At 39.0% G+C, this 24297-nt stretch overlaps 1 protein-coding gene across 2 annotated transcripts in view; it reads left to right on the top strand.

Moving 5' to 3' along the window:
* Window positions 1-266: 266 nt before the first annotated feature.
* Window positions 267-24297, top strand: part of LOC124788308 (RNA-binding region-containing protein 3-like) — a 39588-nt gene continuing 15557 nt past the window's right edge. Inside the window, exons 1-3 of one of the 2 annotated variants that reach the window (XM_047255542.1) lie at window positions 267-545; window positions 12162-12307; window positions 12394-12525. In XM_047255542.1, the coding sequence (XP_047111498.1) occupies window positions 12162-12307; window positions 12394-12525 (278 nt within the window). In that variant the 5' untranslated portion in view covers window positions 267-545. The remainder of the gene's footprint in view (window positions 546-12161; window positions 12308-12393; window positions 12526-24297) is intronic. The other variant, XM_047255541.1, reaches the window with a different exon arrangement.

Raw genomic sequence — 24297 nt, 5'->3', positions numbered from 1 at the left:
AATCACTCAATATAAAAAACGAGACGATATATAGGTGTCCCCTCATTGTTCAATGCTTCTCTCTGCGCAGAATGTGACCCACACCGGCAGATTTGAGTGGTTTTGCTCAAACCTCCAACTCCAACTTACATGTTTGTGGAGATCTCATTCTGCGCAAATGTTCTCTCCACACCCTACAATCCGTCTGCACAGACCTCATGTGCACACATTTTTGTGCAAGCACATCGTTGTGTTGGACAGGCCTTTAGTCGATAGATCGATACTGTATTTGTGTACTGCTGTTGTGATACACTGTTGAAATACTGTTGTGGTTAGTGTATTGTTTCTTGTGTGGCGTAAAGTAAACAAACATACGAGTACGTGTGTACGCGGAGCAGTTGTTAGAGTTTAATGTGACGTGAATCATGAACTGCGCAACTGATTTTGACACCTCAGAATTTGTAGACACGAATTAATTTTGCTACCTAGATATTTTCATTATGTCATTCGTGTTTCTTATATTCAGGATGTCAAATGAGTAGCGACCCACTCACAAAACAGTGAAGGTAATTACATATATTGTATACTTGCTATAGTATTAAAGTGCGGTTGGGTTTTGCTTCAGAGTATTAGGATTGTACGAAACATTTCTTCTGTGTGGTGGCTTAATTATCACTGTGCAATGGTTAGTTGAAGTGTCGTATAGCAGTTTTTCATAGTTTGTGGTAATATTTATATGAATTTTCTCTGTAGTTTTATAATATTGTTTACAGACCAGATTAGGTGATGTCCTACATGTGGTACTTGCCCTTCTAAAACGTATGCTTTGGATACAGTTGTCTAAGTACTCTGTGTACTATATTTCACTGATGTCCTCTTAGGATAACATTTTGTGTTAATCCATAATTTAGATAAATGTGTTACACTCACGAAAAGAGTCAAGAAATAGGCTAGTAGAAACGCCACCAATAGAGGATACTATCACTCCATTGACATACCGAACTATCAAACGCATTATTAAGGCACTCAACCGACATTCAGGAGGAGTGAAACATTGTGATTAATATATTGCTTCCCGAAATAACTTAAGGTTAACGCTTGGCTGCACACTTCCTTCCGCTCAGTCTTGTCCAGTGAAAATAGACCCCCAAATTTAATGTTCTCGATCTCCCCCTCTCATGAAATGAAATGTGATGGGCAGCTCGTTTCATTTCTGTCCAGTGGAGACATTAAAGAGTGCACTGGCAGTTTTAAATATTATCTACAATGTCATCGGTGAATCTGTCTTTCGCTTAGAAAGGAGTGAACTACTCTGATAACCTTTCAGTAAAAAAGTTTACAAAACAATAGATATGAGTTCAATGATAGATTTTTCGTTGTTTCTATTTTGATGATTCCTGTAGGCTGCCATAAACATGTTGTCCAGTTGGAACAAACAGTTTTATATGTGTGCAACTGTGGGAGACAAGTAGCTCAGAATAGTATGCATTTGTATTCATGGTGGAAATGTGGACATGATCAACATGTGTTTGTATATGAAGTTCAGTCAGACATGTTTAACTCTTGCATGAGAAATACATTCTGCTTGTCACATAAATAAGGAGTAAGATCACATTTTACTAGAAAGTCACAAAATTACTGGTGTTTTGTTCTTTGTAAAAATGTTGGCATTTTTTTGTCACTATCAGCAAATTGCAAACAAAATGAGTACACTCCACTGAAATATTAGAACACCATAGGTAGCTACAGGAATTGAGATGGCTGGGCAATACTGAGAACTATGAAATGTAACAAAACAAAATACACCAAAATATTGAAAAACATACCATCATAGTGAAGTCAAAAAATGATATGTAAGTCATCTTGGAATGTAATCAGTGCTGGTAAAAAGAGACCAAACAAAGAAGAAAATAACAGGTCACTGAAAACAGACAACACAGTGTTTACAGGTAGAAAAGTAACTAACACTCCTAGTGACAATTAGGCCAATGTACATGTGTTAGAGATCTTAAAACAGGAAAGAAACTATCCTATAAAGAAAGGCACTAAGGTATCAACAAACTCATACGTTATCATATTCTTGAAACTAACACAAAAGTGACAGAGGAACTGTTCAAAAACTAAAGGCCAAGATTTGGCTGATGAATTGTTAGGATTCTCAAAGATCCTGGAAACATTTGATAGATTTGTCATTTATATTGACAAACATGGTTTAGAAAGGGCAAATCTATAGAATACAGTCATCACATTGGGAAAATGGTGTAGGCATATATATGCAGTATTTCTGGATCATTTCAAAGAAATCGGTATCATTGCCCAGGAAACAGTTCTACAAAAACTGGAAAATTATGGAGTTTGCCATTGAGGAGGCGACATTTTAATATCAAACTTTGTGCCGTTTTCTCAGTTCTGCTTTTGAGAAGGGTGTATCCTGCTGCAGTTTGCTGACATTTCTCAATTTCTTGCAAATTTCAAGAAAAATAGGCCTACCTAGAACAATGAGAGGAATCAGTTGACTCTTGGCATTACTGATTTTTACAGTATTGCTGTTCTCATAATTGCAAAGGTGCCTTGCATTTTGCTTTCATCAACAGTTGCTACCTCAAAAGGTGATATATGCGTTGTGGGAAGGTTTCATGTTGGACGTTGTAATGTAACTTTTCATTGTATGTTGTGTCTTTTTGTAGTTACTCATCAAGCAGTGGAAAATCCGGGATGGTAAACAACAATACGGAAAAGATAGATTGCTACTCACCACATAGAGCAGGTGTAGAGTAACAAACAGGCATGATGAAAAAGACTGCTAAAATAGAAAACACCCATACATTCACCCAACCACAACTCATACACACATGACCATTATCTTCAGGCACTGGATCCCAACTGCCCAGTACTCAGAGACAGTTTCCATGTGTTTGTTTTCTATTTTGGAAGAAGGACTTTGTCAGGAAGCTTAATACTTTGGCAGCCTTTTTCCATTGTACCTGTCTGCTATCTCCATGCCTCTTCTATGTGGTGAGTAGCAGTCTGTCCTTTCCATGTTGCTGTAGCTACACATCACTCAGATACTGCTTTCCTGGCCTGTAACAGGCGTTTTGAATTATGTTGTGTCAATTTAGTCTTACTATTAAAGAAATTTTGTGTATTCTGGAGAACCCAAATGTTGTATCAGAAATTGCCTTTTTGGATACTATGGTAGTCATCTACCAAAGCCAGCTCACAATGAAAAAAGTGGGACTGAAAATGAGTTACAATCAGTAGATGTCTCCCCATGTCAGTTGTTTCTACAACAGTCTTCAGAAGTCGGGTATCAGGAGTCACCTGGTGCAACGCTGGGGGTGGCAACCAGGGATGGAATGGAAATTCACTAACATGCCATCTCTAGGGGGAAGAGCTCTTTGAACACCTGAAGGAGAGAGGAAGGCTCACTTCATATGCCTGTCACCAATTGAATGACTCTATCATCTGTGCCTTCCAGCTTCTTTTCAGTGAACTGATGCTGTTTTAAGAACCAAATGCTCAGAGTGGAAAAAAAGGGCACTGCTTGGTCCGTATCGTTGGAAGAATTGGAGACCATGATTGTTATCATGTAAGCCAGAGTAGCTTTTTGTGCTAAAGGTGATGTCATTGGATGATCTTTTATAGCATTCTTACAAGCTTAATTTTAACAGGGATGAAATAATAATGGACAAATTCTGCAAACTTATTAGATTCCAACTCAAGGAGTTATTTCAAAACCAAAGAAGGGACATGACAACAGACATATCATCTTCACAGCCCATCAGCTTCTAAAGAAAATGGGCAGAAGAATATGTCATTAGTGAGAGTAATGAACAAAATTGACAAAGAAATCCCCAGCTGTGTAAAGAACAATTCTGGCTTACATTTCACTATCGTCTTGAATGAGACTACAAACAAGAGCGGCACCCTGACAGTGTACCAAGGGAAGAAGAACATCATTACTCTCAGCTCAGTAGATTTTGAAGTAGCAGTGAGCAAAGAAGGGAAGAAGAAACCAGAAACTGTTACCTTCTGCAATTCCACAAAGTGCGATGTGGATGCTGTTGATCAAATGATTCATAAATATTTTGTGAAGGTTGCTTACAGGAGATGGCTTATGCATGTCTGTAACAATAGCCTAGACATGTTGTTTGTTGTGGTCTTCAGTCCAGAGACTGGTTTGATGCTACTCTATCCTGTGCAAGCTTCTTCATCTCCCAGTACCTACTGCAACCTACATCCTTCTGAATCTGTGTACTGTATTCATCTCTTGGTCTCCCCCTACAATTTTTACCCTCCACGCTGCCCTCCAATATCAAATTGGTGATCCCTTGATGCCTCAGAATATGCCCTACCAACCAATCCCTTCTTCTAGTCAAGTTGTGCCACAAATTTCTCTTCTCTCCAATTCTATTCAATATCTCCTCATTAGTTACGTGATCTACCCATTTAATCTTCAGCATTCTTCTGTAGCACCACATTTCGAAAGCTTCTATTCTCTTCTTGTCCAAACTATTTATCGTCCATGTTTCACTTCCATACATAGCTACACTCCATACAAATACTTTCAGAAACGACTTCCTGACACTTAAATCTATACTCGATGTTAACAAATTTCTCTTCTTCAGAAACGCTTTCCTTGCCATTGCCAGTCTACATTTTATATCCTCTCTACTTCGACCATCATCAGTTATTTTGCTCCCCAAATAGCAAAACACCTTTACTACTTTAAGTGTCTCCTTTCCTAATCTAATTCCCTCAGCATCACCCGACTTAATTCGACTTCATTCCATTATCCTCATTTTGCTTTTGTTGATGTTCATCTTATATCCTCCTTTCAAGACACTGTCCATTCCGTTCAACTGCTCTTCCAGGTCCTTTGCTGTCTCTGACAGAATTACAAAGTCATCTGTGAACCGCAAAGTTTTTAGAATGAGATTTTCACTCTGCAGCGGAGTGTGCGCTGATATGAAACTTCCTAGCAGATTAAAACTGTGTGCTGGACTGAGACTTGAACTCGGGACCTTTTTATTTCTTCTCCATGGATTTTAATTCCTACTCTGAATTTTTCTTTTGTTTCCTTTACTGCTTGCTCAATATACAGATTGCATAACATTGGGGATAGGCTACAACCTTGCCTCACTCCCTTCCCAACCACTGATTCCCTTTCATGCCCCTCGACTCGTATAACTGCCTTATGGTTTCTGTACAAATTGTAAATAGCCTTTCGCTCCCTGTATTTTACCCCTACCACCTTCAGAGTTTGAAAGAGAGTAGTTCAGTCAACATTGTCAAAAGCTTTCTCAAGTTCTACAAATGCTAGAAATGTAGGTTTGCCTTTCCTTAATCTATTTTCTAAGATAAGTCATAGGGTCAGTATTGCCTCACGTGTACCAACATTTCTACGGAATCCAAACTTATCTTCCCCAAGGTCAGCTTAGACCAATTTTTCGATTCGTCTGTAAAAAATTTGTGTTAGTATTTTGCTGCCGTGACTTATTAAACTGATAGTTCAGTAATTTTCACATCTGTCAACACCTGCTTTCTTTGGGATTGGAATTATTGTATTCTTCTTGAATTCTGGGGGTATTTCGCCTGTCTCATACATCTTGCTCACAAGGTGGTAGAGTTTTGTTAGGCCCGGCTCTCCCAAGGCTGTCAGTAGTTCTAATGGAATGTTGTCTACTCCCAGGGCCTTGTTTCGACTCAGGTCTTTCAGTGCTCTGTCAAACTCTTCACGCAGTATCGTATCTCCAATTTAATCTTCATCTACATTCTCTTCCATTTCTAAAATATTGTCCTCAAGAACATCGCCTTTGTATAAAACCTCTATATACTCCTTCCACCTTTCTGCTTTCCCTTCTTTGCGTTGAGCTGGGTTCCCATCTGAGCTCTTGATATTCATGCAAGTGGTTCTCTTTTGTCCAAGGGTGTCTTTAATTTTCCTGTAGGCAGTATCTATCTTACCCCAGGTGATCTGCGCCTCTACATCCTTACATTTGTCCTCTAGCCATCCCTGCTTAGCCATTTTGCACTTCCTGTCGATCCCATTTTTGAGACGTTTGTATTCATTTTTGCCTGCTTCATTTACTGCATTTTTGTATTTTCTCCTTTCATCAATTAAATTCAGTATCTCTTCTGTTATCCAAGGATTTCTATTAGCCCTCGTCTTCTTACCTACTTGATCCTCTCCTGCCTTCACTATTTCATCTCTCAAAGCTACCCATTCTTCTTCTACTGTATTTCTTTCCCCCATTCTTGTCAATCGTTCCGTAATGCTATCCCTGAAACTCTGTACAACCTCTGGTTCTTTCAGTTTATCCAGGCCCCATCTCCTCAAATTCTCACCTTTTTGCAGTTTCTTCAGTTTTAATCTACAGTTCATAACCATTAGATTGTGGTTGGGGTCCACATCTGCCCCTGGAAATGTCTTACAATTTAAAACCTGGTTCTTGAATCTCTGTCTTACCATTATATAATCCATCTGAAACGTTCTAGTATCCCAGGCTTCTTCCATATATACAACCTTCTGTCATGATTCTTGAACCAAGTGTTAGCTATGATTAAGTTATGCTCTGAGCAAAATTCTACCAGGCGGCTTCCTCTTTCATTCCTTAGTCCCATTCTATATTCACCTACTACGTTTCCTTCTCTTCCTTTTCCTTCTATCAAGTTCCAGTCACCCATGACTATTAAATTTTCATCTCCCTTCACTATTTGAATAATTTCTTTTATCTCATCATACATTTCATCAATCTCTTTGTCATCTGCGGAGCTAGTTGGCATATAAACTTGTACTACTGTGGTAGGTGTGGGCTTCGGTAGATGTGGACTTCGTATCTATCTTGGCCACAATAATCCATTCACTATGCTGTTTGTAGTAGCTTACCCGTATTTCTGTTTATTATTAAACCTACTCCTGCATTACCCCTATTTGATTTTCTATTTATAACCCTGTATAATCCCAGACATAACAGCAATAAATTCGTGAATTGTGTACAATAAAATAACCTGTAGAGAGAAGCATATATTCTTCGGGTGATAAATGAACTTGTGAGCAGAAACAAAAAAGAACAGTACAGAAGGAGGAAGCCCAGTCAAACAGAGAAGTGTCTATAGGACCAGGCAGGTCAAAAGTGCAAAAGAAGTGTTGAATTGGAATGTTGAAAGGAAACAAGATTGACGACATCCACCTGAAGTGCATAAAAAAAGAGTTATAACTTTGAGATAAGGCTCTGATTGAAATATAAATAAATGGAAAATAAATCTTTCTTTACCCATGTTGTGGGTTTTCAATGCAAATCTCATTAGGAGTCAAATGACTCCTCCACACTGATTTAGGTGTATAACATTTTCCACTGGTCTCATGTTAATCTGTTTATAAAAGACTAGGTGTGAAAGAGAAAGAGAAGCAAGTTTATTTTATGCAGGCGACATGACAACAAAGAATGTGTGACAGCTTGAGTGAAGAGCTCATATTTCTGCAAACATCTCAACACAGTGGCTCATAGAAAATGAACTAATTATAAATGTGAGAAAAAACCTGTCTGCTATGTTCAGAAGCAAAGAAAAGTCTCAGCACGTAGATGTCAAGCTGGTTAAAATAAGTCTAGAGGAAGTAGAATGTACTAGGTCAGTAGGTATTACTGTGTATAATTGGCTAAAATGGAAAAACCGTATTAACAATATGTATAAGAGATTCACTTCTGTCATATGCATTATTGAAGCAACTTATCACCATATGCTTTCAGCTTTTGTGCACCTAATACCATGGATTTTTTGAACTGCACCTGCGGTATGGAGTAAAAGTGTGGGGAAGCTCAAACATTCGAGTAACGAACAGAATGTTCACATTGAGAAAATAATAACAATAGTTGCGTTGATGTCATTGCACAAAGCTAAACGCTACTACTTCAATATTCAAAAGGTTCACAATCAGGCACCACACCAATTCAAACCATTGCCCCCTCAGTGGATCATCTTTTCCAAAAGTCTAAGGTGCTGCCCACATGAACTAAATAATAAAACACACAAACAACATGTACAGCTAAAACACCCAAACAAAAATATCACAGATGCCAATTATGTATCACAGGATATATTTCAAAGTGTGTATCAGTGTTTCTTGTTTTCCCACAGATATAATTTTAAATTGTCTTTCAAGCATGCATCTGGAACAGCAGTTTTCTTCTTCTGATATTTTGGTTGATAACCATACAACCATCTTCAAGGAGAATCAGTCACTGAATTAATCCTTGAAATATGGGATGGGGAGTGGGGACTTCATGCCCATCATTTGAAAATATTGTAATGTAGTCAGGTAGACTGCTCAAAAAATATTATTGTTTCTAATTAATTCTCCTGCAGTACTAATGGGTGGATTGAGTAACATGTAAATGCTGCTGCCTGTCGCAAACCTGGATAAAGGAGGAGGGTTAGAACCCAAGTAAGCCATAAAAGAGAAGCCAGGCCACATCTCAAGGCACCTCTGAGGCTAATTACCCCAGTTGTAACCCTGTGAATGCCTGGGTATTGACCCCAACATAAATTATTCGATTCAGCATGATGGCAAGTTCACTTATAGAAAGCACTACCCCAGGTGGTAACCAATCCACCATTGTCAATGACAGCATTAGTGAGCCAACAGATTCTGGGGAGCTCACACCAGCGTGCAAGAGATTGAAAAGTAAGAAAGTGTCATACTTTGCTACCTTCAATGTTAACTCACTCCTCAAAACTCCTGGGAGCCATCACTGACTTCAGCTTCAGAAACAGTAGAGTTTCCACACTTGCCTTTAGGGGAGCTAATAAGATTTATACCTTGGTCAGTGTACATGCTCCCACAAATGAGGTTAATAAAACCGACCCAGAGAAAGGAGAAGAATTTTGGAAAGATCTGGATGCAACACTATCCAAGATTCCAACTAAGAATGTTATCATACTACTTGGAGCCTTCAGTGCTCAGTTAGGGAGAGAGAGGAAGTTCAGAAACATAATTGGCAACTATCCAGCCCACAACAGGACTAATTGAAATGGCGAACGACTAGTGGAAATTTGTAAGACCTTTTACCTGATAATGTAATCAGTGGCATTTAAACACCTTGCAAGAAAACAGAAAACATGGGTATCTCCCAATCCATCAGTAGGAGAGTTTCAGCTTGACCATTTAGCGATACCAAGACATGCAGAGAAGAAAATTCAAAATGTCAAAGTCCTCAGGGGTGCAAATTTAGACTCAGGTCACTTTCTATCCAAAATAAAAATCAGTATTCTACCAAGAGACTAAAATCACTACACGTATTGTGAAGTATGATACTGAGAAACTTACAGCTAGCAAAGATTTTAAGGTGAGCTTGAATCAGAAGAACTATCAAGGTTGGGAACAGTTGAAAGATGCACTGATTGACCGATGCAAAGGAAACAGTTTGCCTGGAGAAGAGGAAGAAAAATGCTTGGTAGTCGGTAGAAGGAGACAAAGCAATTGAAAAGCATTGGAAAGTGTGGATTGATTGGTGCTCTCATAAAACACCAGAAAATCTAAAGAACTTTCAAGAAGTAATGGAAACCACTGCTAAAACTATCAGAAATCTCAAGAGGAAATATTTTCAAGAACATTTAACTCAAATAGAAAAAGACTTCCAGAAGAATAACAGGTGAGACTTCTATAGACCATCCAAGACCAACTTAAGTAGCTATGATGTTCCAAACCTCAGCTTTAAGAATAAAGAAGGAAAGACAGTGTATGGAGCCATGAAAAACAGTCATATCTTGGTGGAATACTTTTAAGACCTCCAGAATTGTGAAGCGCCATCCAAGACATTCAATTACAATGAGAAAGAACCAAACCCCGACTCGGAACCACCAACTATAGAAGAGGTTAAGAACATTATAAGAACCTTGAAAAATAACAAAGCATCTGGGGGAGATGCGATCATCGCAAAACTTTTAAAGCATGCGAATGAGAATGTGATCATAGAACTAACACAAATCATATGAAAAATCTGGGAAGAAGAGCAACTTCCAGAAGGTCAGACATCGGCACTAATACATCCTATACACAAGAAAGGTGATAAGATGGAACCTGGGAACTACAGGGGAATTTCTTTAATACCTGTAAACTATAAGGTATTCTCAAAAGCACTGCTAAATAGAGTGAAAGAACAACTAAATCCACAAATTGATGAGTACCAATGAGGCTTCAGAAAGGAGGGATCATGTGCAGAACAGATCCTGAATCTAAAACTGATAATCGCTTATCAAAACAGAGGAGCAAAAACTTCGTGCTTACATTCATAGACTTCAAGAAAGCCTACAATTCTGTAGACAGACATGCACCATTCCAAATTTTAGGGAGATGAGTTTTGATAAAAAATCCAGTGAACAAGTTAAACAGATCCTAAGCAACACAACATACAAGGTCAAGTTTAGAGGAAAACTGTCGGAGGCCTTTAAGATTAAAACGGGGGTGAGACAGGGAGACGGACTCTCCCCTTTGCTCTTTGTGTCCTCGATAAGGTGATCAGAGAGTGGTGACAAGGAATGAAAGGACTGGGTGTATACAACTGGGAGGGTGTAAGAATAAAGGAGTACAGGTAGGTTGTCTAGCATTCACAGATGACATTATGATCTTGTCCCGATCACTAGAAGAGGCAGTTAACCAAACCACAGAACTGCAGAGATAGACAGGCCTACAGATCTCTATTGAGAATCGAGAAGACACAATATATGACAAACATCATGACAGCGAGATGGATGACAATAGAAGGAGGTAAAATTCAGAAGGTGGAGAGTTTCAAATACCTTGGAGAATGGATAGACATTGGACTGGCCGAACAAGAAGCAATGGGAGCACGAATAAACAAAATGAACTTAGCATATAAACTATCAACACCTACAATAAGAAGAGTATTTCGATAAATGCAAAATTGAAACATTACCAAACAGTGATTCGCCCTGAAGCTCTATATGCAGCAGAAGCTCTCAACTTAGCAAGAACCGGAGTGTTCAAGAGGGTAGAACTGATAGAACAAAAGATTCTCAGGAGAATGTTAGGACCTCGAAGAACAGAAGATGGTCAATTTAGAAACTGAGCCAACCAGGAACTGTATACCAAGGTAGAAAAAATTTCTGACGTCATCAGGAAAAGGAGCGTGTTCTTCGGACACATCCTCGGAATGGACCAGGAGAGGTTAACTCGGCAAATCACACAATTTCTGATGAACAAGAAAACCAAAGTACGATGTATGCAAGAGATGCAAAGAGATCTGGGAGAAATGAGAACACAGGAACAAAAGATATTACAACAGGGTGATTTTTAAATCGAAAATTCAGGCCTTCAAGCTTTCGAGGACAGAATGACACCCAGAACAAACTCATCTTGGACAGAAGAACGAAGAAGGTTGCAAAGTATAAGAATGAATGAATATTGGGAAAGAAAAAGACCAGAAGAAACAAAGCTGAAGCGAATTAACATGGTCCTAAGATGGCCAAAAAGAAAGAAGAAGAAGAATTCTTTTACTAATTTTCATAAGTGTTTCACATTTTTCATTTAAATGGACCTAAAAATTTAAGTCAAGTTGTAGATGTCACTTTCTACAATGAGTGTTATTGAATATTTTCAGTTTCAGAACCTTACTTACATAATAATTTCTTTGAAAAGTGTTTGTAAGTGAAAGACAAACTGAACAATATTTGCCTTTAAAAAAAAATTGATTGTTATGAGGTACCTCCAGCTCGGTAGTACACTTTATGGAAAAAGCATTAATATTCTTGAGAGTGTGGCAAAATATATTTTCATGTTGTTACTTACACACCAGTACTTCTTTAAAAAGTGTATTATTAACATAAGTCAAAAAAACAACTACTCTGGAGTAAATACAAATTTAGCTGTTCAGAGACTATCTAGTGGAAAAGGAATATTACAGTGTTAAAGGTTACATGATAAATTAAATCTGTAAATAATATTCTGTGTAATCATTAGTGTTAGAAAGATTAATAAAAGTGTCACTTTTAAAAAAATATGTGCTACTGAATGATTTGTATTCTTTATATGTTCTATATTACATCTGCACTTGCTGCACACTTTATGATCCTACAGGATAAATGGATCAAATAAAAAGCAATTAATCAAGTACCCAACATTCCATTTGTAATTGTAATTGTCACATATTGTCTCTCTGCAGATGATTCCCAGTAGTACACTTGTTGTCCGACATTTACCATCAGATTTCACTGATGAGGAAAAAGAAGACTTTCTCAAGCATTTTGGAGCAATCCAGGTGAAATGCATAAGTTCAAAAATAAAGAAGAGTAATCTTACATTTGCCAGGTAAAATAAAATATAAAAAAATATCGTCTGAGGTAATGCATTAATTTCGAGTGAAAATTATGTATGTTGAACACTGTTTGTTGCAGATTCAATTCAGAGATAGAAGCAAAACATGCTCTTCAGAGGCTTCATCAGCTTGATGTTTTGGGACATCGGCTTACTGTTGAATTTTCCCGGGAGGCTAAAGGGAGTGTACTTTCAAGTGAGAAAGTTCCAATGTAAGTTTAAATTGGTTCATTAGATAATAGTTTTATGTCATATGTGATGTTGAAAAAAAATCTGTTGTGTGAGTAATTCTGTCATGATTTAATTATACAAATAATTGTGATGTAGGACTACACTTTTCTTTCTGCAACTTTGTGATATCCATATAACAGTCTGGTATAGTGATGGATAGATTAATCTGTAGAATTACATCAAATCAGTCTTTTCACGAAGACCACAATAACAACAGTCTAGTAATAGAAGTGCAGGAATTTTAAGTGTCGTGAGTTTGTACTAAGGGATCAGTGTGCGCATCATTGCTAAAATGGTATCTAAATGTAACAAACAGTGATCGAGAATGAAAATGAAGATGAGCTGAAAGAAAACTCAATCGAGGTTGAGAATATTAATGCTGCTCTTTGTTACATGAATTTTGTAGCTACAGTGGTGCTATTTTCTGTGACCACTAGTGCTTTCTTAAGAGCTTTTTGTGCACTTGTGTGACACTGTGAAGTCATCTGTTCTATTTGGGTGTCCATATCCTGCCGAGTACAGTGTTGACATTCTAACTGTTTCGTACGAACAATCCCCCAGCGTCCTTAGTGAAATAACTGCAACACTTCTTTTTGCAAAGCTTTGGGGATCAAGGCATATGACTGTCCAATGTCAGTCTGAATAAGAATCATACCTTGCTGTAGAGCGAGGCCCTGCTGCCATGCAAGGTATCAGTCCACTGCAGAGTTCTTTATGACATGTAATGAGCGAGGCCAAGATATGCAAATGTGTTTTAGCAAAATGTTCAAACCTGAATCAGCTACTGCGGCCTGTACAATTTTCCTATAGTCCAGAGGAAAAGATTGAAGCAGTTCAGAATCCTGAGCATCGATGTGACAAGAAGATGCAGCAGAAGCATCAAAGTCTGTATCAGGGCCAATCGGAAGATGTAAAAGTGTGTCTGCATTACCATGTCGAGCTGTTGGACGATTCACAATCTCATACTGATTTTGAGACAACAACAAAGCCTATCTTTGCAATTCTTGGGCAGTTTGTACAGGAACATGCTTCATTGGATGAAATAAGGATTGCAATGGCTTGTGATCCGCCACTAAGTAGAATTTTCTGCCATACAAATAGTGGTGGTATTTAGTGACACCATACACAATAGTGAATGCCTCTTTCTCTATTTGTGAATAGTTACTCTGAGCTTTGGACAGCACTTTTGATGCGAAAGCAATAGGCTTGTCTTTTATCACCAAATCTGTGCAAAAGCTCTGCACCAGTTCCGTAAGAGGAAGCGTCTACTTGCAGCAAAACTGGTTTGTGAGGATCAGAGAGAAGAGCAAGGCATCTTTAAGTTTTTGAAAAGCATCTTGGCACTCATCTGTCCAAACATGGGGGATGTTCTTGTGATGCAAGCGATGCAGTGGAGCTATGATTTGTGCAGCATTCAAGATGAACCAAATATAATAGCTCATTTTTCGTAAAACTGACTGCAATTCCATGACATTGCGAGGAACTGGTAAGTCATGTATGGCTGAAAAATGTGACAGAAGAGGATGTACACTGTTTGTGACATGACCAAGATACTGCAACTCAGGTTTTAAAAAATCACACTTGTCCAGTCTACACTTAAGTCCTGCATCAGACAACACATAAAACAAAGCACCCAAATTTGCAATGTGTTCTTCAGGTGCACGACCTGCTATAACAATATCGTCCAAATAGTTTGAACAGTTTGGTACTTGAGCAGTCAGCTGTTCCAAATACTGCTGGAAAATGATGGGTGTGGAAGCACTGCCAAAAGACAGATACAAATATTTAAACAAGCCCAAATGGCTGTTCACAACACACACAGCTTGATATTCTTTATCTAGTAGTGTTTCAAGATATGCATCGCACAAATCAATTTTTGAAAAGTAGCGACCAGTGCGTAATCTGTTCATGAGATCCTCTGGGTGTGGCAATGGATAAGTATCAATCACTGTTTGTGGGTTAACTGTAGACTTAAAGTCAACACAAAGGCGATTGCGACCTGAAGGTTTGGGGAGCAAGACCAGTGGACTTGCTCATTTACTAGCTGATATGGGTGCAATAGGTGGGCTATCTTGCAATTCTTAAGTTCAACCGCCACTTTGTCCCATAATGCAATGGGAACAGTCCTGGCCCGGCAAAATTTTGGCTGAGCATTGTCTTTCATAGTAATATGTGCAACAAAATTGTTAGTCTTGCCTAAAGCTTCAGAAAAGAGTTCAGGGAATTCTTTCAGCAAGCTAGCTACACTGTCTTTAGCACTGAACACAGTCACTGACAACACATTGTCCTGAATTTGAAAGCCAAACAAATCAAAGGCCAAATATATTCACACAATCACATGACAGTAGTACAGTGAAAGTCACAGTTCACGTATGCGAGCAACATATGGCAAGCAAAGTACATTTTCTGAGAATGGGAATGCCTTGTCCGTTATAAGCCATCAGTTGCGTGCTAGTTTTAGAGAGGCCTGGGGAGCCTAATAGTTCATATGTGTTACAACTCAGCAATATAACATAGGCTCCTGTGTCCATCTGAAATTTCACATGTTTCCACTAATATGTAAATGAACAAAAAGTTTGTTGGATTAGATTAGATTAGATTAGTACTTGTTCCATAGATCATGAATATTACACTTTGTAATGATGTGGAACGTGTCAGGTTAATAAAAGGTGTCTATACAATATATTACATTACACAAAATATTACATGACACACAATATTTTTATTTCTTTATTTATTTATTTGGGAGGGGAGAATTACCCACTTACTATATCCAAAAATTCATCTAATGAGTAGGAGGAGTTGCCATTAAGAAATTCTTTTAATTTCCTTTTAAATGCTATATGGCCCGCTGTCAGACGTTTAATGCTATTAGGTAAGTGACCAAAGACTTTTGTGGCAGCATAATTTACCCCTTTTGAGCCAAAGTTAGATTTAACCTTGAGTAGTGAAGATAACCCTCTCTCCTAGTGTTGTAGCCATGTACAGTGCTATTACTTTTGAATTCGTTTGGATGGTTAATAACAAATTTCATAAGTGAATGTATATATTGTGAGGCTACAGTGAAGATCTCTAGCTCTTTAGATAAGTGTCTGCAGGATGATCTTGGATGAGCTCCAGCAATTATTCTGGTTACACTCTTTTGTGCAATAAACAATCTTTTACTCAATGGCGAGTTACCCCAGAATATGATGCCATACGATTGCAGAGAATGAAAATAGGCGTGGTAAACTAATTTCCTGAGATGTATATCGCCAAAATTTGCAATGACCCTAATAGCATAAGTAGCTGAACTCAAACGTTTCAGCAGATCTTCAGTGTGTTTTTTCCAGTTCAACCCTTCATCAATGCATACACCTAGGAATTTTGAATATTCCACCTCAGCTATCGATTCCTGATCGAAGTCTATATTTATTAATGGTGTCATTCCATTTACTGTGTGTAACTGTATATACTGTGTTTTGTCAAAGTTTAATGAGAGCGCATTTGCAGAGAACCACCTAATGATTTTCTGAAAAACATCATTTACAATTTCACCAGTTAATTCTTGTCTGTTGGGTGTGATAGCTATACTTGTGTCATCGACAAAAAGTACCAGCTTTGCATCTTTGTGAATATAGAATGGCAAGTCATTAATATATATTAAGAACAGCAGAGGATCCAAGACCGAACCCTGCGGCACACCATTCTTGATTGTTCCCCAGTTTGAGAAATCACCAGTTTTTTGCATATTATGTGAACTGCTTATTTCAACTTTCTGCACTCTTCCAGTTAGGTATGATTTAAACCATTTGAGCGCTGTCCCATTCATACCACAGTACTTGAGCTGATCTAGAAGTATTCCATGATTTACACAATCAAAAGCCTTTGAGAGATCACAAAAAATCCCAACGGGTGTCTTCCGGTTACTCAGAGCATTTCACATTTCATTAGTGAAAATATATATAGCATTTTCCGTTGAAAAACCTTTCTGGAAACCAAACTGACATTTTGTTACAACTTTATTTTTACAAAGGTGTGAAGCTACTCTGTAATACATTACTTTTTCAAGAATTTTGGATAAGGCAGTCAGAAGAGAGATTGGGCGGTAGTTGTTGACATCAGTCGTGTCCCCTTTTTTATGCAATGGTTTAACAATGGCATACTTCAGTCTGTCTGGGAAAATACCCTGCTTCAGATAGCTATTTCATATGTGGCTAAGAATCCCACTTATTTCTTGGGAACAAGCTTTTATTATCCTGCTGGAAATGCCATCAATTCCATGTGAGCTTTTATTGTTGAGAGAGTTTATTATCTTTCTAATTTCAGAAGGAGGGGTGGGTGGAATTTCAGTTGTATGAAATTGTGTGGGTAAGGCCTGTTCCAGTAACTGCCTTGCTTCATCTATTGAACATTTAGAACCTATTTTCTGTACATTTAAAAAATGGTTATTCAAAATGTTTTCGACTTCCAGCTTGTTGTTTGTCAAGTTTCCATTCGCTTTGATGGTAATGCCGTCATCCTGTACTCTTGGTTGCCCTGTCTCCCTTGTAATAATATTCCAAATTGTTTTGATTTTGTTATCAGAGGTATTAATCTCAGACATGATGCACATGCTTCTGGACTTTTTAATAACCTGTCTTAATGTAGCACAGTAGTTTTTATAATATTTGGCTGTTTCTGGGTCATTAGTCTTTCTTGTTGTTAGATACAGTTCCCTTCTGTGGTTACAAGCTACTTTTTTTCCTTTAGGAAGCCAAGGTTTTTTGCATAGTTTCTTATAATTAGATTTAACTACTTTCTTGGGGAAACAGTTTTCAAATTCTTTTACAAGTGTATCATGAAATAAGTTATATTTTAAATTAGCATCAGGTTCCTTGTACACCTCATCCCAGTCTAACTGCTGAAGATTTTCCCTGAAATTTCTAATTGTTGAGTCATTAATTGAAGCTGGCCGGTGTGGCCGAGTGGTTCTAGGCGCTACAGTCTGGAACCGCGCGACTGCTGCGGTCGCAGGTTCGAATCCTGCCTCGGGCATGGATGTGTGTGATTTCCTTAGGTTAGTTAGGTATAAGTAGTTCTAAGTTCTAGGGGACTGATGACCTCAGAAGTTAAGTCCCATAGTGCTCAGAGCCATTTTTTTTTTTTTTCATTAATTGAACAACTTTGGAGGGTAGTTTTGAATTACTGAAAGGAGCTATGTCATATACTGTAACTAGCTGAGCACCATGAGCAGAAAGGCCATTCTCAACAGGACAAGAATTGATGTTTTTAAACTTATCTTGTTGAAAGAACCGAACAAGACTTCCAGGTCATTCTTCCTATTACACTCTTTCAGTGAATTGAAGTCCCCACAAATAATAATTTGCTTTCCCCTGTCTGACACATAGTACAACAAGGCATCCAAGCTTCCCAGGAATAAATGAAAGTTCCCTGAAGGGGACCTATATATTGTTACACTTACAAAAGAGCCCTCCTTCAGTTTAAGGCACATGCTTCTATATGTTGCTTTAGACAAAAACTTTTTTGTATCTAAGGTTTTTACACAGGGATAACTTTTGACATATATGGCAACTCCTCCTCTCACCTTATTCTCTCTACTCATATGTGCAGCTAGTTCATAACCACTGATATTTACCTTTTCCATATCAGACACAGTGTGATGCCCAGACAGGCATAGTGTATCTATTATATTATCAGATTAAATGTCATCTAAACAAACCAGGAGCTCATCTACTGTATTCTTCAATCCCGGAATATTTTGGTGAAAAATGGTAACATTATTTTTTACTTTACTTTCGTGAGAATCTACTTTTTTCTTTAATCCACCAATATTTTTGTTAAATATGGTAACATTATTATTTACTTTACTGTTGTGAGAATCTTGTGAGTTTTGGACCTCTGTAACAACTGCCTGCCTGAACTTTCTCATTGGACACTGATATTAGTCTAAAAAAGAGGTAATGCGTGAGTACTAGTGTCCCCCCTTATGGATTTCGCTAACAACCCTGCCAGTTTACCCTTCTCTTTCCTATTGAGGTGTAGGCCATGCCTTGTGAAATCCCCCCTATCAATAGCCTCGACAGGAACAAATCCAATGTCTGACAGAGTGGCCACCCTACACAACTGGTCCAACTCCATATTTACCCTCCTGACAGAGCAGTTCAACTGGGGCTGATCATGCCGCATGAAAGCAGGCAGCAGCCCAACATTGATATGGGTCGTTGCAGAGGCTATTTTCACCGGGTCACACTCAATACTGTAGCCCTGATCCCTATCACTACTGTTTCCCACTCCACCCATTATCATCACATGATCCTGCTTTGAGAAACCCTTGCACAAGGAACCTATATCCTCTACCACCTGGCTAAGACATGCACTTGGCTTGAAAAAGTTTGTGACGTGTCACCTGTCACCTAATTTTTCCTGCAAAATCTGGCCCACACCTCTTCCATGGCTGCTACCTAGCAACAGAACTTTCCTCTTACTTTCTACAGTGGACTGGCGTAGCACTGAAGAAACTGTTTGCTTGCTAGTTTTGCTAATGCCTGCAACAGGCTTTGAATACACTACATTGATTAAATGGTCTATGCGACTAAATTTTTGTGTATGTGCGGAATTCTTATGTTTGTTCCTTTGCAAACATATGCATTGTACGTGACCTTCCTTGCCACAAGCATAACATTGTGCTTGTCTGGACAGACAATCTTGGCGGTTGTGCCGTGAATAGCACTGAGGGCATGACTTAATTCTGTTCACCTGTTTAGAGAACTGTTTACGCAGCGTGACGCTCGAGAGCTGTTTCTGTCTACTTGGCAAATCTATTACCCACTCGCGATTAGTTTGTTCTGACCTTTTCTTGCAAGTAAAGAATTGGTACCCAGCTGCCACCACATTCGCTTGTTGGTCATAATTGTTAGTTGGTGAATCTACAACCTGATCACAGGAAAGTTCACTCAGAGCAGCATCAGGGAACAGTTTCTGAATGAGGAAAAAAACTGCACTTCCTACCATTGACAAAAAGTAATGTAGTTTCACAGTACTTGATATGTTCTGAGAAATGTGGGCTTCATACTGTTGCAACCACTCAAGCCATTCCTCCTCTTTTTCATTAAACTGCCGAAAAGGCAGTATGGCACTCTGAGCTATCATTGTTGCATTTTGCGCTGTGTTGCTCACTTGAGTGGTTAGTAACTGCTGTACTGCATTTAGTAGAGTTGAGATCTGTTGCGTCTGAAACTGAAACATCTGTGTTATCTGCACTGCATCTATTGCTTGCAGCTGTGGTGCCTGAACAGGGGGTGGGAGAGGTGAGCTGCTCATTTTGAAATAGGCAAATGCAATAAACAGACAATGCAAGCTATAAAAGTAAGCAGACAGGCAAAGAAAATTTCTGCAACACCCACCTGGAAACACTGATTAGCAAAAAGGCTATAAGAGATACTATTAAAACATGTAAACACACCCCTGCAAAGGAAGTAGAATTAAAGTGCCAGCAAAACAGAAAAGCCCATGACAAAAAAACTTTGTGGCAGTCAGCCTCTGGGTTGTTGCATTAGTGTTCATTCACCTTCTCATCGCAAAAAAATGTGGTGTCTAGGAAGCCTGCTTCTCAGTTCGCTAGACAAACACTCCAACAATTCGTATTAATGAATTTTGGTGCAAAATGAAATTTACAATACTTCTGCAATTACACAGATGTGTTGCAAGCAAAGGGCAGAATACAAAATAATGAATCTTGTTCAGTGTAAACAATTCCAACTCTGTGCTATATACAGGATGTATCATAATTAATGGCATAAACGTGTACAGTTGAAAGTACACGATACTAGAAGCAAAAAAGTCTCAGTAAACATAGGGGCGAAAATGCACACTTTAAGAGCTATGAGCAATTTTTCATCTTCGATACTGTGAAACAGATCTCTTCTACTGCAAATTCTTTGCTTTCCATATTTGAGGAACTGGTAGTGTGGACCAAAACAAGAAAAAAAAGTCCAGTAAACATGTACTCTAAAATGCATTCCCTAAGAGCTATGAATACTTGTTCATCTTTGCTACTCTGAAACACAACTCTTCTAATGATCAAGTGCTCGTAACTTTTAAGGTATGCATTTTAGAGCACGTTTACCAGACATTTATTTCTTATTTTGGTCCATACTACCACTACCCAAAATATGGAACGCAAAGTACTTGCAGAGAAAGAGATTTGTTTCACAGTATTGAAGATGAAAAATTGCTCATAGCTCTTAAGGTATGTTTACTGAGACTTTTTTGCTTCTAGTATCTTGTACTTTCAACTGTACGCATTTATGCCATTAATTATGATACACCCTGTAGAGTGTACAAGCAAAGTGAATGTAGTTTATGCCACTATACAAGTGCCTGTTCTCTGTTTCAGAAAAATTGGGCGATTCATTCAACAGAAAGAGCTTCACAGATTGAGTAAATCAGTATGTTGGTTCCCCTTTGGCCCTTGTGCAAGCAGTTATTTGGCTCAGCATTGGTCGATAACAGTTGTCGGATGTCCTTCTTAGGGATATTATGCCAAATTCTGTCCAGGTGGCTCATTAGACTATCAAAAATGTGAGATTGTTGGTGGGCCCTGCCCATAATGCTCCAAACATTCTCAGTTGGGGAGAGATCTGATGACCTTGCTGGCCAAAGCAGAGTTAGGCAATCACAGAGACTAGCAGTAGAAACTCTCACTATGCAGGTGGGTGTTATCTTGCTGTGATGTAAGCCAAGGACGGCTTGCCGTGAAGCACAACAAAACAGAGTGTAGAATATCATCAGCATATTGCAGTGCTGTAAAGCACCGTGGATGACAACCAGAGGGGCCCTGCTGTGAAGAGAGGCTGCACGCCAGGGCAACACTCCTGGTAGTTGGGCTCTATTGCAGGTATCTCACCGCAGTCCAGAGTGCCTCGAGACACATTTTTGACTTGGAATCTCAGTGACCGGAGTAGAATTGTCTTCAGTGATAAATCCCACTTTGATTTGAGCTCCGATGACCTGTGAAGATGTGTCTGGATATTTCCCAGACAGCAGTAGAGTGTGAATGTAACTGTTGCCAACCGTATGGCTCGACTGCCGGGAGTGGAGGTATGGGGTGCCATTTATTTTCACAGCAGGACCCCTTTGGCTGTCATCTGAGACACCCTTATAGCCCAATGGTTCGTCAATGATATTCTGCACTCCATTTTTTTGTCCCTGATGGCATGCCGTTCTGGCTTACATTTCAACAAAATAATGCCCACCTGCACACAGCAAGAGTTTCTACTGCTCATCTTTGTGCTTGCCAAACCTCGTCGGCCAGAAAGGTCACCAGATCTCTCCCCAATTGAGAATGTTTGGAGTGTTATGGGCAGGGCCTTCCAACCTGCTCAGGATTTTGACAATCTAACATGCCAACTGGACAGAATTTGGCATGATATCCCTCAGGAGGACATCCAAAAAGTTATAAATACCTAGTTGCATAAGGGCCGGAAGTGGACAAACCTGTTATTGACTTGCTCAATTTGTGAAGCTCTTTCTCTTGAATAAACCACCCAGTTTTTCTGAAATTGTATTCATTCGTTTGTTCGTTTGTACAAATACGTCATATCTACCGATTTCTACACCATTCGGATACTTCCTGAATGATATATCCCTTTTTTCCTCCCTCAGAGTGTATTTATGTAAGGCACTAAACAATTATAATCTCTTAATGTAATGTTCCTAGCTGTATGTATATCGTTAATTCAATGTATTATTCCAGACAGATTCACTAGTCCATTATTAGACTTCTCCATAATAAGATGAGTCCAGACACTGAACACATAACAAATTGGGATATTATCCAACTTTACAAAGGCATTTAGTTGTGTCAGTCATAACTTTCTATTAGGGATGTAACATTTTATAGTAAATGCAATTCACCTCATGCCGTACATAATTCCAGTTTAAGAAGCAGGATGCATTCACATTAGACTGTTCAAGTGATACACAGCAGAACACCTCGTCATTAGCATGGGAAGAAATTGAGTTTTCAGCAGGGTTTGATAACAGGATCAGAATTAGTATTTTTTTAGATGGTACAATTGTCAAAATCTTCTTAGGCTTCCATCTATCTGGCTGCACTGAAATTCCACAACATTTGAATGAGTGACACTCTCATCATCTTCTTGTGAAGATGGCACTTATCTAAACATTGCAGAATTTCAGAGCAACCACCCACGTGGAAACACAAAAAGATGTCATCAGCGGTATACAGTATGAAAGCCTAAAGTGAAATATCGCTATCAAGTATACTAAAAAAGCGTCAACAGAGAAAATACACGGGTGTGCAAAACTTAAGGATGAAAGCAACTTTCGGATGTGTCACTGCCAAATAACATAGCTCAATGAAAATTTGACTGTCTATAGAAAGAATTGTTGCAGTATATTACAGAAGGTAACTGTAAGAAATACACGATGAGATGAACAGAAGTGACACTTTTATTCAAAGACTATAATTACACTGAAGTCACCGTGATTTGTGACGGTCTCCCAGATATTATAAATGACTCGTACGATCATCACGGATGGCAGGCAGTACATGCTCTGCAACGTGCTTCCATGCTGGCTACAAAGATGGTAAGGAGTTCTTGTGGTGGGGCATTCCATTCCTCCTCCAGCAAGGTTGATAGCTGCCGGACAGTGATTGATGCACATGGACATGCTGCAATAGGTCTCTCGAATGCATCCCACGTGTGCTTGATGTGATTTATGCCAGGGGAACAGGCAGGCCATCTGTTCACTGAATATCTTCTTGTTCAAAGAGCTCTTCCATCTGCACTGTACAATGTGGGCATGCATCGTCATCCATAAAAATGAAGTCAGGCCAAATGCACCCTTGAAAAGACACACATGGGTCAGGAGTACAGTGTCGAAATAACACAATGTTCAAAGATTTGGAGGTCAGTATGCTCGTGCAACATTACAACTCCCACAATGATACACCTGGACCACCGAATTGGTCAAGTCTGTCTGTATTCTTGGGTACATTATTTGTTCCCATACCTCGTCACGTAAGGGTACATCCAGCATTGTCGAACATGATTGTTTTGGTGGTTCAGCTGTTATGGGGAGGAATAATGTTGCAGATGTGTGCTGACCGCCAAATCTTTTGCAATGTTATTGTGACACTACTCCGTCCCCGTGTGTATCTTTCCAGGGATGCTTTCAGCCCTGACTATATTTTTCCGGACGACAGTGCATGCCTGCATTGAACAGCACAGTGGTGGATCTCTTGTAAAGAGAGAATATGTGGCAAATGTACTGGCCTGCCCATTTTGCTGACTTAAATCCCATCAAGTATGTGTGGGGTGTGTTGAGGAGGTGTGTTGCAACACGCCCATATGCACCTATAACCATCAAGCAGTTTTCAACTGCATTGGTGGAGGGATGGAATGCTCTACCACAAGAACCCCTTACCCTCCTTGTGACCAGCATGGCAGCACATTGCAAAGGATGTATTGCTGCATTTGTAATGTACACGGGACCATCACGATTCGTGTGACTTCATTGTAATTATTGGTCTTGAATAAAAGTGTCACATCCATTTGTCTCATTGTGCATTTCTTTTAGTTACCTTCTGTACTGTACCACAGCAGTTCTTTCTATGTATGGCCCAACTGCCATCAAGCTATGTTACTTGGCAGTGACACTTCATGAAAAAGTTACTTTCATCCTTAAGCTTTTTCTGCCTGTGTAGTAAATGACGTGATTATGACAGATGCTACTTGCACATATGG

Source organism: Schistocerca piceifrons, chromosome 3 (genome assembly GCF_021461385.2).
Source record: "Schistocerca piceifrons isolate TAMUIC-IGC-003096 chromosome 3, iqSchPice1.1, whole genome shotgun sequence".
NCBI classification, from domain to species: Eukaryota; Metazoa; Arthropoda; class Insecta; order Orthoptera; family Acrididae; genus Schistocerca; species Schistocerca piceifrons.
This window is presented reverse-complemented; position numbering and strand designations above follow the sequence as displayed.